The 24,330-nt window shown below is 38.2% G+C and overlaps 1 protein-coding gene across 1 annotated transcript in view; it reads right to left on the reverse strand.

Annotated features, from left to right (window-relative positions):
• Positions 1–2,275: 2,275 nt before the first annotated feature.
• Positions 2,276–24,330, reverse strand: part of LOC129199771 (uncharacterized) — a 37,282-nt gene continuing 15,227 nt past the window's right edge. Inside the window, exons 5-11 of the mRNA XM_054810769.1 lie at positions 22,516–22,626; positions 20,690–20,868; positions 9,637–9,794; positions 8,333–8,375; positions 5,297–5,483; positions 3,247–3,382; positions 2,276–2,504 (exon numbers count right to left, since the gene is read on the reverse strand). Of these exons, the coding sequence (XP_054666744.1) occupies positions 2,405–2,504; positions 3,247–3,382; positions 5,297–5,483; positions 8,333–8,375; positions 9,637–9,794; positions 20,690–20,868; positions 22,516–22,626 (914 nt within the window). The 3' untranslated portion in view covers positions 2,276–2,404. The remainder of the gene's footprint in view (positions 2,505–3,246; positions 3,383–5,296; positions 5,484–8,332; positions 8,376–9,636; positions 9,795–20,689; positions 20,869–22,515; positions 22,627–24,330) is intronic.

A 24,330-nucleotide genomic window follows, 5' to 3' on the forward strand; every position in this document is an offset into this window, starting at 1 on the left:
ATGCAAACTGCTGTTGCAAATATGATTCTGTAAAGTGCTAAGCACGACAGGCATGATCCTAATTTCTAATCATATGTTTAAACAGAGAGAAAAGACCATCTATTTGACTGGTGCGATTGGATTTGGAATATTCTGCAGTCTTCGCATCTGAGCCCTCAGACTGCATGCATTATGTTAGGTAAACTGGAGGAAAAGTTGTTCTTCAGTAAGACGCTCACATTCCAGTATGCTTTTTGCTGTGGTGCACTGTTACCCAGGAAGAGCATGGATGTGACAATTCTGCTTGTGGCTTGACCCTACCTTGTCAAGAAAGGCATTTAGTTTATTTATTTGGCCTTAAAACATTCCTGTTTAAAGATCACAAATAAGTAAACATAAACTGCACAGTACTAAAAAAATGTATGTTTTAAGGTTACTTGTGTAATAAAATGTACCTGTTGAACTAATTAGAAATTACTTCCACATTTAACCACATCTGCCATCTAGTAACTTTAGCACATTATAGATGCCAAGTATGTCCTGGGAAAAGTGGTGTCTGCTTATCTCTTGTTCAAAATTGTGGGCGGAGATCTGCAAGGTCAGCACAAGAGGCAGCCAGAGGAGGAGTTTTATGGTGGCAAGTTGGTCCTGGTTTGGCTTAAGAATGTGGAATAAACAGACAAACAGTTTCAACACAGAATCTTGAGGGCCGTGGTGCCTGGAGTGAGACCTTTTGCTTAATTATCTGTGAAATGAATATTAAAGTTAACACCCCTGAATAGGATAAGGAGCTTAAAGAAGTACATGCTAAACATATATGACTATACTACTCGACTCTCCACCCAAATCATGTTAAACATTTCCCCGAGAGGGAAACAGCTAAGGCTAGGGTATGAAGGATATTGAGGAAAATACCCTTGGCGGAGGAGAGAAGAGATTGAAGACCTCGAAGAGGCAGTTGATGGGCTGTGCTCCTCCTCCAGCGAAGACAGGGATGCCTTCTTAAGCACTGCGCCTTCACCTTTTGGTGAATACCTGGTATAGCATTTTGCGAGTACTAGCATCATATATTAGCACTACTGCAGTAAGTGTATTTATCAATGGCAATTTCAAACTTCTTGTATCTGTCACCTTAATAAATTACCTATCTTTTTCAACTTTGTGAAACTGTGTCAGTGAAAGTCCTTTGGGGGCTCTGACATGCAAACATTGACTCTGATAAGTGGCTACACGCATAATCCTTCAGACATAAACCATTTCTGGTGGCTGGGGGAAGTGTCACTTGCTTTTTTGCTTTTGTTGCAATTGCAATGGATATTTTCCAGGCTAATAATAAAAGCAAGCAAGTAGTTGAGGTTCTGGTGTGTTCAAATGATCTCAAAATCTCTAAAGACCATGTTAAGACCAAGTGTCACAGACTTTGTAATAAAATCTCACAAACTGGCAATTTTTTTGTCTGCATTGGGTGTGTATTCTTCTCCTTTCTGTATTTTGCTGCAGCATTAAATTGCAAATTTCTTAGGATGAGATGTTTAGTTTGCACGTGGCTTCAATAAATAAATGGAACAAACCTTAGTTATTTTACTCAAATTAATATTTTGGGAGGCTTGGAAACTGAACACTCAGATTTATTCATGGGAGGAATTATTTTAATGTTAGAGAATAATGGTGTCAAACACTACATATATGACTAGCTCTAATAACCACAGATGTCTAACTCTGATATCCCTGATGAAGATTTATGGTGCTGTCTCTTACTGCTAACTTTGGAGGAAACAGTGTCTTCAATTCTTGAATTGATTTCTTTCCACAAATGTGCTGTGCTGTGATGGCAGATGGCCAAATTGAAACCACTTTAAAATTAAAATTTATGTTAATATAGAATGTACAAGAACAAAAGTATTCATCCAAATGCTACAAATTTATTCCATTCCCCCAGGCATGCTGTAATGGCATGTAGCTGCTAGCCTTTCAGTCAGCCTAGCCTGTCCCAACCTTAAGCCTTGCACCATCTAGAAACTTAAAGGCAAACCCACATTTGAAACTTCTGGATGGAAAAGCAGAAGTCTTTGCAAAGGGTGCATTTGCAAAAAAAAAAGGGGTGCAGATATAAAACATCAGGAAGTACAAAATACACATTGAAATACAGTGCTTTCTCTTTTGTCTGCATCAGATAAATGTTGATGTCCGTTCACTGCTGTAAAACAGATTTTATGCATGGTCTGAGTTGAAGTAGAAACACAAATTAAAGCCACACAGAAGGCAACATTGCTTTATGTTTATTTACTAATGCTTACAAAAGTTGTGAATGAATAGCAATGCTAAAGATTACCTGCTACTAGAGCATCTTTTGAGATGAACCAGAAGATATAGCATGGAATTTTTAATGGAAAACAGAAATTGAGGGAAAAAATGTGCTTTCTTCTTACATCCTTGTCTCCTCCAGTGGTCTGTTCATGAAATCTTGGATTGCTTGGTGTAGGGGTAACCATTTATTAATTGAAGCTTTCAAAGCTGTAATCCACCTAGAAGAAATGAAAGACCAGCAATTATCTCTGATCAAGTGTTATGCATGCATTTTTACATTTTTTGAAACGCACCTTTTATAAATGGTGTTTGTGCAGCTGTGTTACTATGTATGCTTATAGAAAGTGGATTGGAGAAAGGCAGGAGGGGGAGTTGACTATAACAGCAATGTACCTTAACACCAATTTCCAACATAATGAAAAGCTGTGTCCTTTGCTCATTAAATTAAAACCCAAATCCTGTAATTAGTAGGCTTTAGACAAGAAGAACACCCACTGACAGCCATGGAATTTGGCTGGATTATGATAAGGGAATTCACCTTCAGAATGTGTTTTCATAGGCCATTTTTCTTTTTTAATTCTAATGTTCATTGTTGGAAGTAAATAATTCTTGGGAATGAAGAGGATATACTTTCTGTTATCTCTAACTTTCCATTAGTGGTACCATAGCTTTTCTGTTTAGTGTAATCACCCACATGTCATTGTGAAAGGCACCTTATCCAGGTTTCTTTCTGAAGTTCTGCAAGCCAGCCTTGCTGTAGTTCTGGCATTGTCAATAGCAGAACTGATGACTCACACGTGCCAGCATGTTGTACTGCAGTTTGACTAATGCTACAATTAAAGGGAAATTTGGGGAACAAGTGAAAACAGAATGAAAAGTTGTCACTAGATCTTTCCAAGGTACAGTGTTCCCACTTTCCTAAAGTCTGGCAAATAAAATTGAAAAAAATGTTTGGTTTACCTTTTGTTTTCATTTACATTCTCTGCACATAAGTAGAAAGTCTTAAATTCTTCAGATGGAGGTTTGAGTTCAATTACAGATCTCTTGGAGCCCAGAGACTGTTCACTCACAATATACCCCTGTAGGTAAAGGCCACCTGGACAGAATAAAATAGCATGCATCATGTATATTGCAGATACCATGAAATTACCGTCAATTACAAGCATACCAGCAATTCTTGCAAGTTGGGTTTTCAGATGCCTTGTGTTGGGTGTTTTGACAGAGTTGTAAAGAATTTACATATAAAATATTAAAAAATGTGGAAGTTCAGATGTTTTTTCTAAAAATTGATTTGAAAATAGTGTAAAACATGCCTCCTGTCCAGCGAATTATCAGTATAGTTTTATTTAGCTTTTCATTAAATAAGAAGTTGTAAAATATTTTTTCTAGCTTTTGATGTTCTTTTTCTTTCCTTTAAAAACTAAAGGGATAGGAATTTCAACATTACAAAAAATTCTGGAGTCAGTATTAGTTCCCCTTTCTTCCATTAGTAACTGGAACATCATTACAGGCCACACTAGCCAGCTGTGAAGGAAGGGCATTAGACAGAATTTGGTCTTCATGCCCTTTTCATTTTAGCTGGGATTTTTGTGGGGGTTTTTTGGTTTTGTTTCTGGTTTTTTAAAGATGTAACTGCAAGTTAGGCATATTTTCACTTTATACATACATGGTGAATAGCCAAAAAGACCTGCGGAGCTGATTAATTGCAGCCAAATGTTCCTGTTATTGTCTGTGTCCTGTTATTGCAGCTGAATGTCCTGTTAGGGTCTGTGGGGTTTTTTGCCTCTCACATTTAGTGACAAGAACATCAAATTAATGCTGTAGAATTGAGAATGATATGTGGGAGTGAAAATCTGTAGTGAAACTGGAAAAAAACAATAGTTACAATAACAAGAGAGAAAACACTACCATATACAACGGTATTTAACCATGAAAGTGACACATTTAGCAGTAGAAGGCCTGGGTGTCATAAACACATAATGCTTAATTTTTGCCTTTCCACTAATTCATTGCTTAGCTCTGGGCAAGCCTTAGCTTCGGTTTTGTGTAGAGAGGGAAGTCCGTGGTCATTTCATATATATGGCCTTTGCCAAATGAAAAGTGCTATGTAAATGGTATAGACTATAAAGTGGAATCCCTCTTGCCTGATTATGTGGCAAATAGCATAAACACTAAGAAAACAGTTTTCTCTTTTGATCTGAAAGCTGGCTAGTAAGCAAAAGTACAACAGCATTTTCTTTCTGATTCTTCTGACTGATAGCTTCCTTAGCACAGGGAGAGCGCATTTGCAGGTCCTGACCAATTCCTTCTCCCTGAGGTACCTCTTTTTTTTTTAAATACTGACTTTCATAGAGTTGTGCTTGCAGGCTGTCATCAGTGCCTGAAACTCAGCTCCTCTACTTTCAATTGACCCCAGTAGCCTCATGTTGCTGCCTTCAGAGAATGGCCAGACACCCTCTTCTGGTATGGGGAGAGCTGCTAGATGGCATCTGTAGCTGTGAATGACCATGGTCACACTCTGTACCACCAACCTCTGCTGGAGTAGGGAAGTTCTGCCTGTTGATTGGTGGACTAGCTTTGCCAAGGCCATGTGAAAACCTGGCAGTGGCAAAGAAACCAGTCCGAGTTCATGAGGTCCCTCCCTTCGAGGATGCTACCTAACATGCAGGAGTCGACAGCTTTCAGCAAACTGCCATCAGTGGGACTGGCTCAAGCCACTGTGAAGTGCTTTGGAAGGGTAGCTCTTGCTGCTGATACTTGCTCCTGAGACAATGTGCACAGATCCTGACTAGCTCCATTCCAGAAAGAAAAATTCAGACTGTGGGAGGAAAAGGAAAGAAGATGGGGAGGAATGAGGTGCCTATTTTATGAAAAGAGACTGAGTCTGGTCTTCCTTCACTCACCTTCACAGAACAGAGTAAAACATCATTAATGGTAAAAGTTATATTTGGAAACTGCTGTGAAACATATCTGCTTTAACAATCAATTAAAATCCATCAGCAGCCCGTACCTTGGGCAGGTGTAGAACGGAGAGTGGCATAATAGTACAAACAGCCATCCTTCAGAATGCAGTAGTGCTGAATCCAGATGTCTTTGCTTCTGTCCAGCTGGTGGAGGAGCCCCAGGCACTCTGGGTTTTTGATAGCCAAGGGTGGAAGTGTAGTGTTATGCAGTGTGACATCTACCCACACATGGTTCTGTAAAATAAACATGTAATGAAAAGCTCTGGTAAAAAGTTAAGGAGCACCTGCTAGTATTAAAAGATGGAAGCTCTACTTCCCTGCTAGGAAATCAGCTTTTCTTCTGAAAATAATTTGAAAAGTCAACACTGAAATTGCAATTAGGAAAACCTGTATTTGATGGCAAATAGTGATCTTTCTACTTTCTCCTTACAGTAGCTTGTCTTTTCTGCATCTGTTTTGTTTTTCAGTCCAAGTTTCACTGGTAGAAACAGAGTGATTTCAAAGCTGTATGAAGAAGCTTTTTTAAAAAAAATTGTCCGGCTGATTGACTGACTTCAGCAGTCTTTACTGTGTGTAATCTGGCAAAACAATGCTCACCATCTACCCTCTGGGTTCCAGGGAAAATGTGGTGATATCTGAGGCCAGAATACAGCACTCCTACTTGGATGGAAGCACTACCACACACAAAACATTTAGGGATGTCTTCCCATCCCTTTCTGGAAAGCAGGGTCTTTTTCACTACTAAAATTATCCTATTGTCATTTACAGGTGAAGAAAAAGCTCAACCCATGACACACTGCCATTGTATAGGCTATTTTTATGGTAAGAGAATCCAAAAAGAAAATCAGGAAAAAATAAAATGTTGTTTAGTAAGACCAAGTTGTCTAATGTGAGATTAAAGCATTTCTTTTCCTTTAAATCTGAGAGGTTTTAGGAACTCAGCCTCCCCTAGTCTGTTTTGCTTATCTGCAATACATATTTCAAATTCTACATCAACCAGTGTCATTGTCATTTGAAATCCATGGGGAGAATGTGTGCAGTATCAACAGCATCCTGATTGTTTCCACAGGGTTTTTTTTTTGCATTTATTTATGGTATTTCTTTAGTATCCTTGACAAGCAATGACAGAAAAAAAGACCTGGCACAATATAGCTAGCTATATTCTTTGTTATGAATGGGAAACCTGCTGAGACTTATTGCAGCAAAATGCAGAAGAGGACTTCAGTAATACTAAGTGTACTCATAAAATAGTTATTGTCGTAGATTCATTAAGATGACATAGCGTCAGTATATTGGTCTGTTAAATCACTGTGTTGTGAGCCCTACTGTAATGCACTAGCGATTGCAAAAAATCAGTAACAAACAGTATAGCAACCAAAAAAGAAGGAAAATATAAGCTTTTTCTATTCAACTGAATGGAAAGTCCAGTTAGACGGAAAGAACAGAAACAGTGTTCATTAAGAACAGAGGTTAGGCAATGACAGCAACATATTAAATCAAACTTTTTTTTTTTTCAGAAAAGGATATTGTTTGCTCAAAGACAAAACTAAAAGAGATAAAGCAGTCAAAAATAAGATGCAATACCACAGAAAGGACCCAACTTACTATGTTGTTAGTAAGTGATGCATGAGAGACCTTTCTGTATACATAATGTTGGAACTTTTTATCTAACAAGTTATTTTTCAATGTTACACTAAAGAATGACTCTTTTGATGTGTTTTCATTTGTGTATGTGTGCCTTTCTCATCCCTTTTGGCTCAGGCTATTTTTTGTTTCCTTTGGCTAGGGTACACACTTAAAATCGCTTGATTTATTTTTTTCTGTTTTCAAGTATATGGATTCCTTTGTATTCTTTTAAGAAACACTGCCAGGTAGAATATACTTGGAAACAAATTTTGTTTTGCACTTGCAAACTCATCTGAAAGCTGAAGCCAAAAGAAAGATATGTTTGATCAATTTTATTTCAGTGGAAAAGAAATTAAAGCAACAATAAACACCTCCTTTCACTGGAAACCCATCACTAAAGCACGTTGTTGAAGGAGTTACTCGTGTCCTCGGCTGAGAGGAGGAAAGTACATATTTTTTGGCACTGCATTAATGCAGGTTATAATTTGTACCTTGCAATTTTATTTTTTACTGATGATTTTATTTCATCTGCAAAAAGGGTAGACTTTGATACTTACTCTGCATTTGAGCCTCACATTCTTTCTGCTAAAAACCAAGCTGGTTCAGTAGCTAAGCCTTTTTAAAAAAAAGAATTTACAGATCAACAGCATATTTTTAGAAAGGTAGTCTACCTATAGGAGAAAACAGTAAGAATCATGGGGCCAGGAACAGGCAGGCTAAAGTGGCTTTGACCCTTACGCTTCCAACCCTGGAAGTACTAAAATTAGCTTTGCAGTTCCCAGTTCAGGGGTCAGCCGGAGACTATTCATACTAAATTATGTTGGACTGAGCAAGGTCTCTCTGTAGCAGCTCAGGATCAATTATGGCCATGTTTCTCCCAGCCATAGGGGCCAGCAGAGAGTATAGGTGTATAAAGAGATAGAGAGGTAAGTCAAAGTTTATCAGCTAACTTATCTTTCTTCATCTCTGAAAATACAGAAAAGAACTCAGCAGCATATCTTCCCCGCCCGCCCCCAGTATTCTGTAGGAAAAAGCAGGTAGCTGGCAAACAAGGCAGACTTGCAGGGAATACTTAAGAAGATAGAGCCCTTCTTTCTCTTTACCCCAAATAGTATTGCCTAGGAGAACATGTGTTGTGAGAGCCGTCTCTCCCCTTCCTCCCTTCCCACTACCCTCATTTTAGGCTATGTTTCTGAACTAGCTTAAAGCTGCTGATATCTGGAGAGGAAGCATTTTGATTCATTCCACCATATGGCAGCAAAGCATATTTGCTGAGTCACAATAATGTCTGTATATGGCTTTTAGACTGGAGCTGATTCACATCCCAGCAGCCCAGAACAAAAGTATGCAGATTCCACATTGCTGTCTGCACCTGACCATGTACTAATACATCTGCTGTCCCTCAGTCTTCTGCACAGTTTGCTATGCACATGCTTCTCATATAAATAAAACGTTACCTGGTGGACAGGATGCACTGCTTTATCCATAGCCTCCAGCCATCTGTAATATGACAAAAAATGAGAATAGCTTAATTTGGTAGAGCAGAATAAACGTGCTCCCCTGCCTCTTAACTCTTGCTGACATAGCATTTAGAGGGATTTGCAATTTTCAGGACACATTCAAGGTTTCAAGATAGAAAAACAGTGGATTAAATCTAAATAAACATTGCTAACTTGCAGAAAAATAAGTCTCAAAGCTTGCTGTGTAACACATTGTAATAGATTAAGGCAATATTGCAGACAAGGGAATCTATATATTTTGAATACAGTTCAACATGCCAGGCTAAATGATAACTTTTCTTGTGTCTTTGTTATAATTTAGATAAGGAATTTGTGGGAAACATAAAGACTCCTGAAATTAGAGAATTACAGAATAAAGCAAGCTATTTGTTGGCAAAGTTACTCCTTTTGCAATATGGATGGTATAGAATTTGGAATTTATATTACAGTGGTGGGTGCTATGTTAAGTAGTAAGATGTTATAAAAAGATGGGTGGATGAATACCAAATGTCATCCTACTTCATACCTATATATTTTTGATAATTCACAGTAAACCAAAGAGGAAAGCAAGATTAGATTTTAGTACATTTTGAAATTAAATCCTAAAATGTTGTTACTTGTGTTTTGGGTCATTTTGGTCTCTGTTTTGTCAGCTGTAGTCTTTGGGAAATGCAAAACCAGTATTTTTGAAGTCTAACTGAGAAAAATCCAAACTCATTGCCTCTTATCAGAACCAATATGCTTTTGTGGTATGTTTGCATTTTAAAATACTAAAATGATAATATGATAGAATGACAGAAAAGGAAATGGAAGATGGGATTGTGTTTATTACTAGCACTGTCCTTGCTGGGCAGAAGAGAGATCATTCATGTGAAATGACCGATAAGCAATTTACATCCACAGGAAGATTTACACTTCCATTTGAAGCAGTGGGGGAGAAGGCATGAGAATATGGGTGAAGATTTTTTTTCTGCAGATAAATCAAGAATTCAGGGGGATCTTGAGCAAAGCATGATTATAAAAGACTTTTTGGAAAAAAAAAACCACATCAAAAGAACTATGAAGCTGAAAAATAATTTTTGAAACTTTGCAAATGAAAATAAGAAACACCATCTTCCCATAGTAGCTGACAGACTGGTGTGTGTTCTGTTTTTCTTTTCTACTGACCAGGGCAGGTATTGTGAATATCCTCCAAAGATTCAGACTCCTCCTTCCCAAACCAGAATAACAAAACTGACCCTGTAAAATGAAAGTTCACTTACCTCTTCATTTCTTGGTTGGAAGTTGCACAGAAGTAGAAAATCCTGTTTCCGCTTTGAGGTGTGCATTTAAAAACAAATGGTTTACCCAGACTGGTGTCAACACCAATTTCTGCTCCTTCCAGCTTTGTTACTTCCAGGGGTCTGCACTTCCCCTCATCCTGCAATTAGAGACAGAGTGCCAAAATTCAGAACTAATATGAAATGGATTCCTGTGAGATGGGGATAAACTCAGGGAATATTCAAAGGTATAGAAGTTAGTGATAAGCTCTTATGCTTTTGAAACTATTCCAATCATCATATGGTTTAATGATCAGCAGAAAATATAGTGCAGTCATAAGAGACAAACTAGTCAAACACCCTCTAAATTTGGATCTCTATTTTTGCTCTCTTAATTGGTTTTGGTTCATCAGAAGTCATATCTGCATGTGGAAAACTCACTAGGTATTTGTAAATATTCCAACTTTTGAGGGTGCGGCTGAGTAAGAGTGGGATTTTCAAAGTGCACCAAAGAATTTAGGAACATGAGTCTCTTTGCTATGCAGTGCTGCTTGCAGTCTGGGTTAATGCTGAAAACCTCACTTTATATGTGAAGATGGATGGAATAAAGGTTTACATTCAGAACATAGCATAATTTAAAAGGCTGGATTTCATTTTTTTTGCTAAGTTGCCCTAAATATCAGTATGTTCATAACTCTTCCCATTAATTTCAGACATATTTCAATGGAAAGCATTTCAAAACTTTTTGTACTGTATTGTTCCTGATTGAGCTAAAGCTCTTTGAGACTGAAGGGTATTGTCAGTGTCTTTGTGGTTAGTTACAAGAAGCCATTAAGCTTCTTAATATAAGTCGGTAGGTGAAGCAGTTCCTCCCCCCACTTTCCCACCCCAGCTTCCCTCAGGTACATGTCTTAACTCAAAACCAAAGTGCACACATCTGGACAGTGAACTCTAGCAGTGTTTTAAACAACATTCTTAGCCCCCTTGCTTTGAAGAGCTATAACTAGAGCTCTAACAATTGCATCAAGTTTTGCAGCAATAAAATGGAAAACATGAGTTACTGCTGGGACATGAAAAGCATTAGTGCTTCTCTGGAAAATGCACAGATGGTGGAGTGTCATAGAATAAATTCAGTTGATTATTGGGAGTTAATTAAATGTTGTCAGTAGAAGCTGAATTGTAAATGTCCCATGTATTTTTTTTATTAGCCTAGAAATAATCATACATGTCCTTCCATGAACAAAACATGCACCTGTGGGTATTAGATAGTTAAATACTTGTTTTTATGCTCATCGGCACATGTAATTATTCTTTTGTTATACATGAATTTTCTGTAGGAATAAAATAACGCCTAATACTGAAAAACAGTATAAATAAACATTCATGAATGCATTTCCTAGATTATTCTGCTGCTTCTTTTCTTTTTTTTAAATGCAAAAGTAAAGTCAGTACAGAACATGACGGCAATCCTGAAAGTCATCAGTGCCGTGTGACCTACTTTACTTATAAAGCTTTCAGAAACAAAACTACATTGCAAAGACAGCATAACCAAAATATGTTTTCAGGCTCCAAATCTCATTCCTAGTGTAAAGAATAATAAGTGCTTGGTTGATGAAGTGTTACTTAGCAGGATCTTACCCACTGTCTGGGTTCTGCTGACTGTCTTACTCTGACGGCAACAGTCACTGCAGACACTGAAACGGCTGTGCAACCACTATTATTGCACATCCCTATAAACTTTTCTAAACACTCTCTGTGCTGTCTAGAATGAATGCAGATAGAGCTCTGTGGCATCAAGAGTGATTTATGTCCACTCCATTTCAAATGAATACATCTAGGGTGGAATAAGATGGATTTGAGGCGTTCAAAGTGAGCCCAAATGCCCTTCATTGACACATAGGCAGCCACAGTCCCCTAGTTCTGATAAGCCAGATGTAAGGGGTATTTAATGAATAATATCTTGAGAGCATTCCTTTGGCAAATATCCCTTTGTTAGAAAAAGTGCCCAAGGTATATTGCTGAAAAAAAAAATTATAAAAGTAATTTCTTATGCCTGTGACTGGAGCGTAACCCACTGATGATACTGCCACTATGGAGCCTAATATAACTATGTGAAGCTGCTTGAGTTGATAATATGCATTGTACAGATTTTAAATAAACTAACTCAGATTTTAGCTACTAATGTTCCATTCAGCACTTAAGAAAAAATGATTTCTTGTTCTCTCAAGGTTACTATCAGCTATTTCATGGATTCTTGGCAATCTGCAGTATCAAACATGGATGGAGTCTTCTGGGTAGAGGGCAGAAAGCATATGCTGCTTTGGTAAATGGTGTTCTGAGAATAATAGAAACATCTGAAGTAACCCTTCCCTTGCTGCTAGTTTTCTTAAGATGGCCTGAGTTTTAGGGGAAATGTTTCTACAAAAAAAAAAAAAAAGAAAATATTAAACAATGTATAACTATGAGAGACTGAAATAAGGGAGAAATAAGAATAGAAGAGTAGATGCCTCCTTCCTTTATTGTATAAAATGGTCATTAAGGTAGTGTATGTAGCCTGGGGGGGTTTTCACAAATCAGGCCTCTTTAATTTGGTGTAAATACTTCCAGAAAGTAAATGGCCTTCATAGCATTTCCTGAATGATTCACTGTGTTCAAAGAATTTTGTTTGAGCAGAGTTTGCTATTCTACTTAAGCTTCTTTATCTATTAGAATGGAGAAGCTGAAAAGTTATATGAACATTTCATGCTATTTGCAGTGAAAGAAACCAAAATCAACAACAGGATTAACTATGAAAAGAGATTAAAACTAAGCTACACAAGGGAGTGCAAGTACTAGGAAAATGGAATAAAAGTAACTTTACATAAAACAAGATCAAAGCCTAGAATAAGAAAAAAATCTAAAAGACACGGTGAAAACTGAGCAGTGGTAGAAAGCAGAAATAAAAGACTGGCTAGCTCAGGAGACTGGCAACGGAAAGTGTAATGCAGTCGCCCCTAGATCACTGTTTCAAATTGGTTTCAGACCAGTGGCAAGACTATTTTTTTCTGTCTTTCAAAAATGTCTTCTTGGATGTTCTTAAACTAGACATCTCTTAAATGAGATAAAAGAACGAATTCTTTTTTCTTTTGGCTTCTTATTTCTCATTTGCCTAACTTTCTCCATCACAGCTGTCATGGCCACAACTCCCTGGCACGCGGGCTTGCAGCATTTTCACCATCTGTTATTTTCTGGTTTTCTCTGACCAGCTTCTCCCCGAGTGCTGCTTGCTTAGTAGTATCTCTAAAAGCTTCCTCACTCTGTCTCTTTTTTTTTTTTTTTTTAATCACCATGCTTTGTGGTAGGCTTATTGTTTGGATATTTAGGATATTATAGCTAGAATGTCTTTGCATTTCTTCTTTTCTGGGCACATTGGTGCAGAGGAGAGACTAAAGGTTTTACACCTTTTTCCCTACATCTTTTTCCTTTCCCCTTGAGGAAAGGACTTGCATATGTCAGTGAACAGAGAGCTCTAGACTCCACAACTGTTTGTATGGCATTTTTTGCCAGTACAGCTAAATTTCTTTAGTTTTTCATTTTGTTTTGCTTTAAACAATTTACATCTAAACTAGAGAGAGTAGAAACATACTGAAGAGCAGGACAACAGGGGAAAAAGATGTAAAAGCTCCTCTGATTTGAAGAACCTAATTATCCTACACCTAACTATATTGGCTGTCAGACAAGGTACAATCAAGTGGTCTTGTGATATGATTAATCTTCACATTCCAGTTTGTACTTTTGTTGAGGTTGAGTCATTCACTGCAATTAATTGCACAAAAAGTAATGAACAGTTTGCAGGACAAAGCCTCACAGGAAGAACTATTGATTGGATTAAAATATTGAACAACTTGATTCAGGTCAAATAATATGACTATGACTCTTTCACTGGGTCAGGGTATGCAATCTGTTAGTAGTCCAAAATTAACTTGCATATCATATCAGCCAGCATTATTTATCATTTATTAATAGAAATAATACAATGGGAGTATTGGAAACCTTGGATTCAGCAGCTCCTTAAATGTAAATTGAAAAATATATCTTGGAGTCATGGAAGTCATGGAAAATTTAGAGAAGAAATCAGACTGTATACCAGCTCTAAATAATGTGGCAGCTCCCAGACCATGATGATAAAGCTCCAAGCAAGAATGAAGAACAAATAGAAGTGGTATCTTTATGAGCAATGGCTCATACCTGAATCTATTTATAGCTAAGTCTTTTATATAAAAGTTCTTAGGCTTAGTGATGAACACATAGGCCTGCTCAAGAGAATAAAGGACTGAACGTTCGTCATAGGCTGAAAAGATGTGAAAGGTTCACATATGGCAGGCAGCGGATTTCTTTCTTGCTACAATAATTAGACTCTGCATATACCACAGAAATTAAGATAATATAAAAGTTTCCCTTGCTTTGCCTTGCCTTGCCTTGCCTTGCCTTCCCTTGCCTTGCCTTCCCTTGCCTTCCCTTCCCTTCCCTTTCCTTCCCTTCCCTTCTTACAGTCTTAAGAGTGCACACAAGCAACCACAGGCATGTACTATATTGTCTGAGTTACAAACTTTCTGTAAATACACTTTGTGTAAAATGCCCTGTTCCCATCTACAGAGAAAACAATTGTAGAAGGAAAAGGGAACATTTAAGTCTGCATTTAAATTTCCTTTCTGCATTTAGGGAGGGCTTTCACTTGTTCTGTGAGGTCTGGGTGCAAAGTGATGTGTCTTGATGTGAATAAAGGGAAAATGGAAGACTGGTATCCAGCTGGTTATATGAGGTGTGTAAATGTTGTGTTGAATCTTATTTGGAATAAAAAGAAATAGCAAATTGTAATACAGTTTCCAGGTGTTCTGAATAAGGCAGAGGGTGAGAACAGAATGATTTACAAGTACAAACGTACCCTAATTGAGACAACTAAGGAACAGTTATTTCCTTCATAGAGACACCATTAATTAAAGAATATTCAATGAGGAAAGCATTCTGCTGTTGAGAAAAAGTGAAAGTTATGGGCCCCTTTGAATGTAAATAGCACTGTATAATTATCTGAGCAATACTTAATTGCCAGTGTACTAGCTGCATTAAATTGCAATAAACAGAGAAGACAAGATTCTGCTGAACTATTGAAATGGACTGACTTCATAATGGTAACAGGAATATGACCTAACATCTGATCATTTAGGTGATGTAATAGCTGTTTACCAGGCTGGGGTCTAATTGCTTTTAGATGTTAAGAAATGCATGTTTTTGTTCCCACTGCTCTCACCTCAGCTCTGAGAAGTTTTGTCTTAGTCATTCATACTGTGCCTGAGGGCTTCCTAGAGGCATAAAACTTGTGAGCCTAAGAAATGCAAATCACAATTCTTTTTTAAACTGACATTGTTGTATATAATCACAATGAAGGTTGACAAAAGGCACATCCCTCCACTGCTGCAACTGTGTTCAGTGAGAGTATTTCTCAAGAGTATGTGTTGCAGTTTTCTTACAGCATGTTTCAGATCATTACAACCATGAACTATCACAAAGGCCATTTCTCTGAGGCTTGGGCTACATGTGAAGGTGAATTTGCTCTTTATTCACAGTTCAGTCTCTTGCTATGTTTGAATCACTACAGCATGCTCTTTTACACTGTCAGGACAGCGATTTTCAACTTAACTGCTCTAACTTAACTGCTCCTACTTCATTCCTATCATAGTTTCTTCTTTTGACTTTCCTGCTTTGAGTCCGTACAAAATGCTAGCAGCAAAGTCGTACTCTTTAGACATTTATTCCTAATTACTGTTGTTCCACATCATTCTTAGCTGAGGGAATTGGCAAGATAAATGGAATAAATGACAAAAGTAACGTAAGGACCTGACAGACAAAACTGATTTGACAAGAATACATCAGTTTCTGATTTCTGGAAGGGAGGTCTGCAAGGGAGATATATTGATGACACTTTCCTCTTTGGAACCAGTCATCTTTATAGATTCTTCTAGACCATAACCTCAATGATACTTAATTCTTGTTTTCCTTTTCAGATACTAGATTAGTTATCTGTCTCACTATCCTCTTTCCCAGGGTCTATTTATGGCAAAAGGACAGGAAATAATTCCTAGGAACATAGCATGACACAAACCAGAAAGAAGCTAGGGCATTGTTTCAAACATAATCTTTTGTTAATTCTTTTAATTTTATCAACTCTACTTTTTTTTTCTCTTTTTTGACCCACAATAATCACTTCTTATACATATTTTTTTTAACCAGTGTTATTGTAGCAAGAAAGCAACGATGAATTCAAACTAGGAAATTCTGGCTTTGGCTGGCATTTTTAGTGGCTTTGTAAATTTAAATTTAAAAGCATTTAATTAGCTGAGCTCCTTATATGATGCATATTTGTAATGAGGAATTTGGGAAACATGTTTTTGGCTTTTGGCTTAGTTGTGCTTTTCCATTGAGCCTAGAACCCAGTTAGCTCTCTAGCAGGTATGTCCTCATGATAGAGGAATGCATGATCCACAGCCTTTAAACTCCTTATTGGTTCATTTGTTCCTGGATCACAGACATTATATTCCTTCTTTTTAATGGGTTTACAAGAGCAGTATTTCTTTTATCCTGAAGAACGCAGCAGGTTGTGAAGTTACCAAGTTAGCTGACAGGTTCTAAAAGCAACTTGGTGATGGCAGCTCAGAGATCTGTGTGAACTTATTTAACCTGTTGAGGTGATGCTCTACTTCCGTGGCTAGGTTGCTTTTGTTATCTTACTGGTCTTGTGTAAAGCTGATTAAGTTTTCTCTGTCCTACACTGCAGTCTTCACTGTAGACATTTTGCAGTGACTTTGTAGTCACTTCACTGTACTGAGCAGCAGATGCTAGTTTTAGAGGAGCAGACACTGCTATTTGTAAAGAAAGGATCAATGCTTGACTATGCTGATGTGCTTTCAGCTTTCTCTGAAAAAATGTGTAAGTAAGTTCAAGGACAAGAAACTTGATTGCTTATACTTGCCTCAGGGTAGGGCCTAAATGTTCATCATTGTCTATCTCCTCACAATGTCCAGATATCTCGCCTTTGGGAGAAAAACTGGGCACACTGGCAAAGAAGAAAATAGCATGTTTGAGACAATCCAGTGATCTGGACAATGGGGGATCAGAACTGTAGACTGTATAGTGGAAATCCAATGCTGCTGCTAAATGTAGGCAAAAATATTATAAATCATTATATCTCCACTGATCTCAGTAATTACACAAAACAGTTCTAAATTAATGTACCCAATGTTTTTACTATGAGGTGAAAAGTGTTTTAGTTACTTATACGGATTGTAGAGTCAAGGTAAGTAGCAGCATCTGTTTGAGTGTGACATACAAGTGACCTTGTATGTAAAGTGACTGAATCTGCTGCAAAAGCTATCACTTCATCAATATGTGACTGGATAGAGATGAGACTGAAACAGCAGCAGTTACATGGGCAAGTCAATATGTAAAAAGCTCTAGAAACATCAATCTCTTTTTTAATGTAGGTGGGAAGAGGGAAGCTCAGGATGGATAATTTCTGCCTGTAAATAGCAATGATAAGAAAATGTAGCTCTCTGTGTTTGTTGATAAAGACTAAGGCAGAAGATGAAACACCCTTTCCTTTCTCCACAGTAAAACACTATATGCACCCTTTCCAGCATAAGTAAAAGGCCTGGTTGTCTTTTTACATAGGTGGAAATCAGACACGAACTTGCTGTAGTCACTGGAATTACACTAATGTAAATTGCTGTTCTTAACATCAGGATCAAGACCTGAAAATTGATGACTCTGGTTAGTTTGTTGCATACTGACATGCAGATTATCCTGAACTATTTTTGTCTCCCTGAATTATTCTTGCCTTCAATGAGCTGTTTCAAAGAACATCTTATATCCACTAAGTGGAAAAATTTTTCCTCCTGAGTGACGCAAGGCCTGGAACATAATGTTTCCAACTTAATCACACAGCTGACATGTTACATAAATGCTGTGTTAAACTAAGAACATAATTTATAATTCCCTTAGAAAAGAAAGTGGGATGAGCAGCATCTGTATGCATTGTTGTTCTTAGTCCCTGATAGAAATCATACCAAAAGAAAGAAGAGCCAACGAGTCCAGTTGAGCTCCCTCTTACTTCATTTGGGCATTGGATCTCTCAGTAGTGAAGAAGCATATTTGCATTTAAGTAACTTTCTTTCTGTCTTACTAAATGACTCTTCAGAGTACCCTGTAAGCACATGAGGCAGTGAAGAAGGTCCTTGTGCTTTCAGTTGCTAAAATAGTACTACAATATTTCAGTGTATTCTTTGGAGTCCAGAGATAGAGCGCAACTGGCAAAAAAACGATATGAAGTAACTTAAAAAGTGATTGAATGGCACTAGTCTTGGATAACGCAAAAAACCAGTCAGTAGTTATTACTATAAACTGTTTATGTAGTGGTTTAAATTTATTTACACTTTTTAAGCAAAAGCAATTGCGCACTTTCAGTGACTAAAGAGCCTACTATCAAAACATAAAGTTGGCGTGATTGAGAGTGTTTAAAAGGTATAACTTTTTCTTTTACATTTCAGGAGTTTGATGAAGGGCCTGACCAGAGTAAAATAAAAACTTCTCTCCAAACAAATGTTCCTATATGCTCCTATATGTTTGTGTCCTTTTTAATGTGTGATTTGTTTGTTTATTTGTTTTTCTTTTGAGGCCAGAAGACATAATGTTGAAATAACAATGAGGGAAGGCCGGACTGCTTTGTGGTATACCCAGTGCAGCATAACCCTGGTTAGATGGCTAATGTGTATATCATGGTACATGCAGTGAAATAAGCCTACCACTTTCTGCTGGAAGTGTCAGGTGGATAGAAAATTGTAGAAGAGCAAGCTCTTTCTATAATTTTTAATTGCTTTTCATAAAATGTCTTTTTCCCACAGAAGTGTTTAGTTTTGATCAAGAAGCTTATATGTTGAAACCTTGATTAATTTCAGTTTGTATATGAAACTGCAGTGCCTCATGTGAATTCCTTTCTTTGTCTTAACAGTATTGTCCATGAAAAACTATGCTTAGGATCACCAGGAGGAAGGACCAGAATGCATTGTGGCACCTGTAGAGAAAGATGAACCCATGCAGTCCTCAAAGTGCAGACCTTGGGAAGCATTGCATCAGCATCTTTCAGGTAAAAATAATTTGGTTTCTAGTTTTTACTAAAAAGGAAAAAAAAATTAAAGTGAGGATTTTACTGGAGTGGGTCTACTGTTCATATAAAAATGACCAAACAGGCTAATATATAATATATGAGCTAGTACATGAGCAAAAATTGAAATACATAGATGGGAGATTGATGTATGAAACACAGAGAGATGGCATAGTAGAAAAAAAAGATGAAGGTAGATTCATGATTAGGAGTGAAGCCTGTAGATTAGCTTCCCTATTATCTGCTGTTGGTTGAACTTCCTTAACACCTAGATTATATTCATGTTTATTGCAAAATTGTGCTGGTATGTCTCCATACGTACGCGTGTACATGTATGTCTACATCCTTCATATGCTGAGTTGACCAAAAAGTGTGTGACCATGTTAGCGAAGATAAAAACTATGTACAGGTCAAGGACTTGGTTCCAAGCTCAAGTTCTCAAAAAACCCCCATATTTTTTGATTAAGGGTGGTTGCCATTGTATTTCACTAGTACGTGTTCAAATTGTGTGTTGGAGACAAACTTGTTTCTACCTGTTTCTAACCAGTTGAAATGTCCACTGATGCCCTTCCTAGGTTAGCTAGGAGATTCCCTGGAAGCAATATGGGCTTCATCTAGTGATAAATCCCTCATGATGCAAATTTTCCCAGCTTCACTGTTATCTTGAAGTCAGGTTAAAGTGAATGCCAAGTGGATGACCTTGAATCTTTTTTACAAGCTGTAAAATGCTTTACCACAAAAACTCGGAACAGACCACAGGCTTTGAAATCAATCTGTTTAATTTTATAGGCATAACTTTCTCAATTAATAACTTCATCACAAAGCTGCACAGGGGAAGGGATTAGTAACTTGTAATTACATGCAGCACCCGCTGAACCTCCTCACAGCCTACAGTAAAACACTGCTGCAGGGCAGGTGAGTTCACCAGCTCTGCCACAGCCAGGGCTGTGAGCTGCCCACTGCCCGCTGCCCTCATCTGCTGGGCATGGGCCGGCCAGTGCACACTGCCACCTCCGGGCCTGTCCCCCATCTGAACTGCTGGAAAGTCACCCCCGGTGGTACCCGCTTCAATGGAAAACTCCCTTCTTTTAAAGTTTGGGGTTTTTTTTAAATGCGATGTCTTTATTCATTTATTTAGTGGAGAATAACTGTGTAGGATACTCAAATGTTTGTAGCTGAGATAACCGTGAAGCCACTGATTAAGGACTACTAAGACTCACTATACAACTAGAGGGTTTTATATTATGCTATATTGAAGTGGAGCCTCAGGATAAAGCCAAGTAAAATATTTCTCTTCATGAAGCACCTGTTCTACTCCTTTTTTGGATGTCTACTATTAGATGAACTTGAAGTCTTACATACTACTTAGGAGTACTATACAGGTGGCTGCTCATATGACAGAGAATGAAGTGCTGGGCAATGCTACTCTGAAGAAACTAAGCCTTCCCAATACCTGTCTGTGCATGTCTATAGCTTCTTCACACACACAAAGAAATCTCATGGTCATACTTGTTTAAGAAAATACATATAATAGTAGATGGAATACAGAGCTCCTACACATCTGAAAGAGCTTCTTCTCATCAAGGCCTCGCAGAGCCTATTCAATTCATAGACTTCTTGGTGATTAGAACTAAGAGATTAAATGTCAATCCATAAAAGCCTGACAGTGTCTATGTCTGTGACTGAGATATAGGAAGGCAGAACTACTCAACAAGCCTCTTCTATATACCACATACTGAAACATCTTTAGTGCTGCTGTTATTCTGTAAAAAGTCAAGACAATGATCTGTAAATTTGAGTGCAATACTGCTGCGTTTTGTAGATGAGGTCACAGCTTGCTTCCTCACCAGCCTCTCTTCTTACCTTCTTGTGTTTGTAATAGTGTAGGTAGCCATTATGTTTCAGCACAAACCACCTCTTTCTCCAGCCCTTCAATATTGCTGACTGTGTTCGTTTGTGCAAATATCCTCGGCAGGTAGGTCTGGGGTTGTTAGGGTAACGGCTGATATCTGATCCCACCACCATAGTCAGGATATCTGGACCTAAAATATTACATGAAGAATGTGAAAACATATGTCAAAACTACAATCTAGACTGTCAATATTTTTGAATACCCCTACAGGGTATAGAGCAGGAAGGCAGTAGTCTATTGCATGCCCTTCTCCTCCCAATGTACAAGCAAAAAGGAGCAAAGCAGCCTAGGAAACGGTGAATTAAATCAAGTAATATTTGACCTTCTTTTAACAGAAATTCAGGAATGAAACCATTTTTTTGATTGAGAATTAGTAATGGAGCCAGCTATCTGAAGACACCTCTTAAAACAGTTTTTGTGACCTACCTTTGCAAGCATTAGCTTAGGTGCTTGCATATTTTATCAATTTAGAGAAGTGGTTGGATTTCATTGCTCAAATGGGCGTACTTAAATTTGAGTTCATACAAAAATTGCTGAGAATGCTCTTAGGGGCACCTTCAGTGTCTGTTATCTTACATACGTTCTTGAGAATTCTTTCTTTTCTATGTCTGGGAGTCTACTAACCTTTCCTGCTATCTGTGCCCCTCACTGAGGGTGTTTGCTGTTGGAGGCTAGCCTGTGCTAAAGTATCTGCTGATCATTTGCAAAAAGTAAGTGCTCGATGGAAATGTCGGGTTGCAAGATTGTCTGAAAATGTGTTATTGTTATCAACAATGCGGTATGATTTCATAATATTTGCTGATGCTATCAATATATCTATGGCTTTGGCCCTAAAGGCCTTAAATTCTGATTATATCAGATACTACTTCAGAGCAGGTGGCAACACCTTAAAGGGGATTGAGAAATGTGACTAGGACATATTTACATTTGCAAAACATTTCCTGGATTTCTCTTTAGGGGACATTTGACTTTGGGAATGCTGTCTGTATGCCAAGATTTAGGCCAGGGGGTGTTCTCTGAGGAGTTAAAAATACCCAGTAATCAGAGATTTATCTACTAAAAAACTTGACATACTCTTAAATATAACAGTGTGAATGGCACCTCTATAATTATAGAACTTGGTATGTGTCAAGTTAAATTTGTCACTGTCTTGTAAAAGCATTTGAATTTATTGAATTTCCCGTAAGCCCTTGTCAAAACCGTATCTGGGATAAATTAAAGAACTGCAGTAGATTAACTTCCAGCATGCAAACATAGGTATCTTTGGGTTTTAGTCATCACAATTCTAGGAAGAATAGGCATGATTAATATCACTGACTCCTTGTTTCTGTGGTGCTGTGAAAGGATGCCTCATGAAATAACCTCTCTGCTCTCCTGACTAGACTTAAGGTCTTGGCAACACAGAAATAAGCACTGAGTGCGCCGAACCAAGCTGTGAAGTCTCTCCCTGAGGAACCATAACGCATAAATAAGGTATTGGTGTCTCTGCAGTCAGTTTCAGGACTTCTTCAGTCACTTTCTTAAAGGCAGGAGAGCCAAAAGCTTTACTGTCACACGTGCTCTTCGGGGAATATTTTGTATGTCCGTTTTCTTCTGTGTACCTGGATACTCCTAGATAAAAAAGTGACTTAGGCAATATTACTGTATTAAATACTAATACATTAAACTGCTAATTAAGATTTCTGTTGCATTCATCACCTAACTTGTCTGGATGTATGTGAAGCATTGTACAGCAATCCTGACCCATCCGTGTAATTTATTGTGTTCTCAAATTTACCTTTCCTTGCCAGATTGGCAGCTTCTGAATGTGGCATGCTGGTGACATCAGTTCCATTGACTGCTATCAGAATATCCCCAACCTGAAGTCCTGCTTCTTCAGCTGCACTGTCTGGAATAAAAAAAGAAACAAAACATTTTATTTACAGTTAGGACATCAAGCATGTCTATGTGAGCAAGCTTTTCTAGCAAAACAGATATCTGTCCAACCAGTCAAGGATTATGCTTTGGGGTCTTCATGATGTCAGCTTGGAGGTGGACCAACTTTTTCTGAGCAACCTGTTAGTCATCTGTAAATAAAACTTCAGGATTTAGGTACTGGTTCAACACTAGATAATCACTGGCAGTGGAGAAATTTGATTAAAAATGCCAGTAGGATATATATGCTTTAAGATGAAAACAGGCATTTCAGTACCTGAGGGTTTTAGCCTACATTGTAAACAAAGATTTGGTTCAATTTTCAGTAAAGTCAGTAGAAAAGAAATCTATGATTCTGGTGAGCTTTAGACTACTTTCTGTGCTGATGATTCTCTTCATTGTTAGCAGAATTTGGCTATAGTATTTTGTGGGTTTTGTCTTTAGAAGGAAACAACGTAGTAAGTTAACAAAGGGTCAGTGAAGGAGGGACTTAATCAGATTTCTTAATATATCAACCTTTTGTTTATTTGTTAACTGTTGCAAAGTACATGCATTCCTAATAAAATAGGGCTCAGACATGTGCCAGCCAGGAATGGAGGCAAATTAGGGAAGAGATAAATATGCTCCATTCACAGGCAGCAGTACACAGTTACTTAAATCCCAGGTACAAATTTCTCAGACACAATTTTTTCCTTCTCATTTATAATTAGGCATTCCTAGTGTACTGTCAAAAAATTGTTTTTGGAAAATACTGTTCCATGTCCATACTATTTAATGTATGTTTTTAAAGATTTTGTACCCTATCATGCAATAAATGTGATTGTTCAGTGTATTTCTGAGGATGCTTAGAAGTTGTAGGGAAGAGATTAGTATAAGCTTAATAATAAACAGGCACAGAAAAGCCATAGAATCATAGAATGGTTTGGGTTGTGTCCTGGTTCTGGCAAGGATAGAGTTAATTTCACAAAGAGCCAGGACAGGTGAGCCAAGCTGGCCGGGGGCTATTCCATACCATGTGACATCATGCTCACCATAAAAGGGGGCTAATCGGGCAGGGGCGGGTTCGGCGTGGCTCCGGGACAGGCTGAGCGTCTGGTCGGTCGGTGGCGGATGGGTAAATTGTTCTTTGTTATCACCCATTGTGAATATCTGTTATCAGTACTGTTGTTGATTGTTTCCCTCTTCCTTGCTGTCCCAGTAAACTGCCCTTATCCCAACCCTCGAGGCTTTGCCGTTGTTTTTCCGTTCTCCTCCCCAGCCCGCCGGGGGAAGGGTGAGTGAAGGGACCTTAAAGATCATCTAGTTACAACCCCCCTACTGCAGGCAGGGACACCCTCCACTAGACCAAAGCCTCTGCCCAAAGCCTCATCCAGCCTGGTCGTAAACACTTCCAGGGATGGGGCATCCACAACCTCTCTGGGCAACCTCTTCCAGTACCTCACCACTCTAACAGCAGAGAATTTCTTTCTAACATCTCATCTAAATTGACCCTCCTTCAGCTTAAGGCCATTACCCCTTGTCCTGTCACTACACTCCCTCATAAACAGTCCCTCTCCAGCTTTCCTGTAGGCCCCCTTCAGATACTGGTAAGCTGCAATTAGATCTCCCCGGAGCCTTCTTTTCTCCAGGCTGAACAATCCCAACTCTCTCAGCCTGTCCTCCTAGGAGAGGTGCTCCA

This window comes from Grus americana, chromosome Z (assembly GCF_028858705.1).
Source record: "Grus americana isolate bGruAme1 chromosome Z, bGruAme1.mat, whole genome shotgun sequence".
Classification (NCBI taxonomy): Eukaryota; Metazoa; Chordata; class Aves; order Gruiformes; family Gruidae; genus Grus; species Grus americana.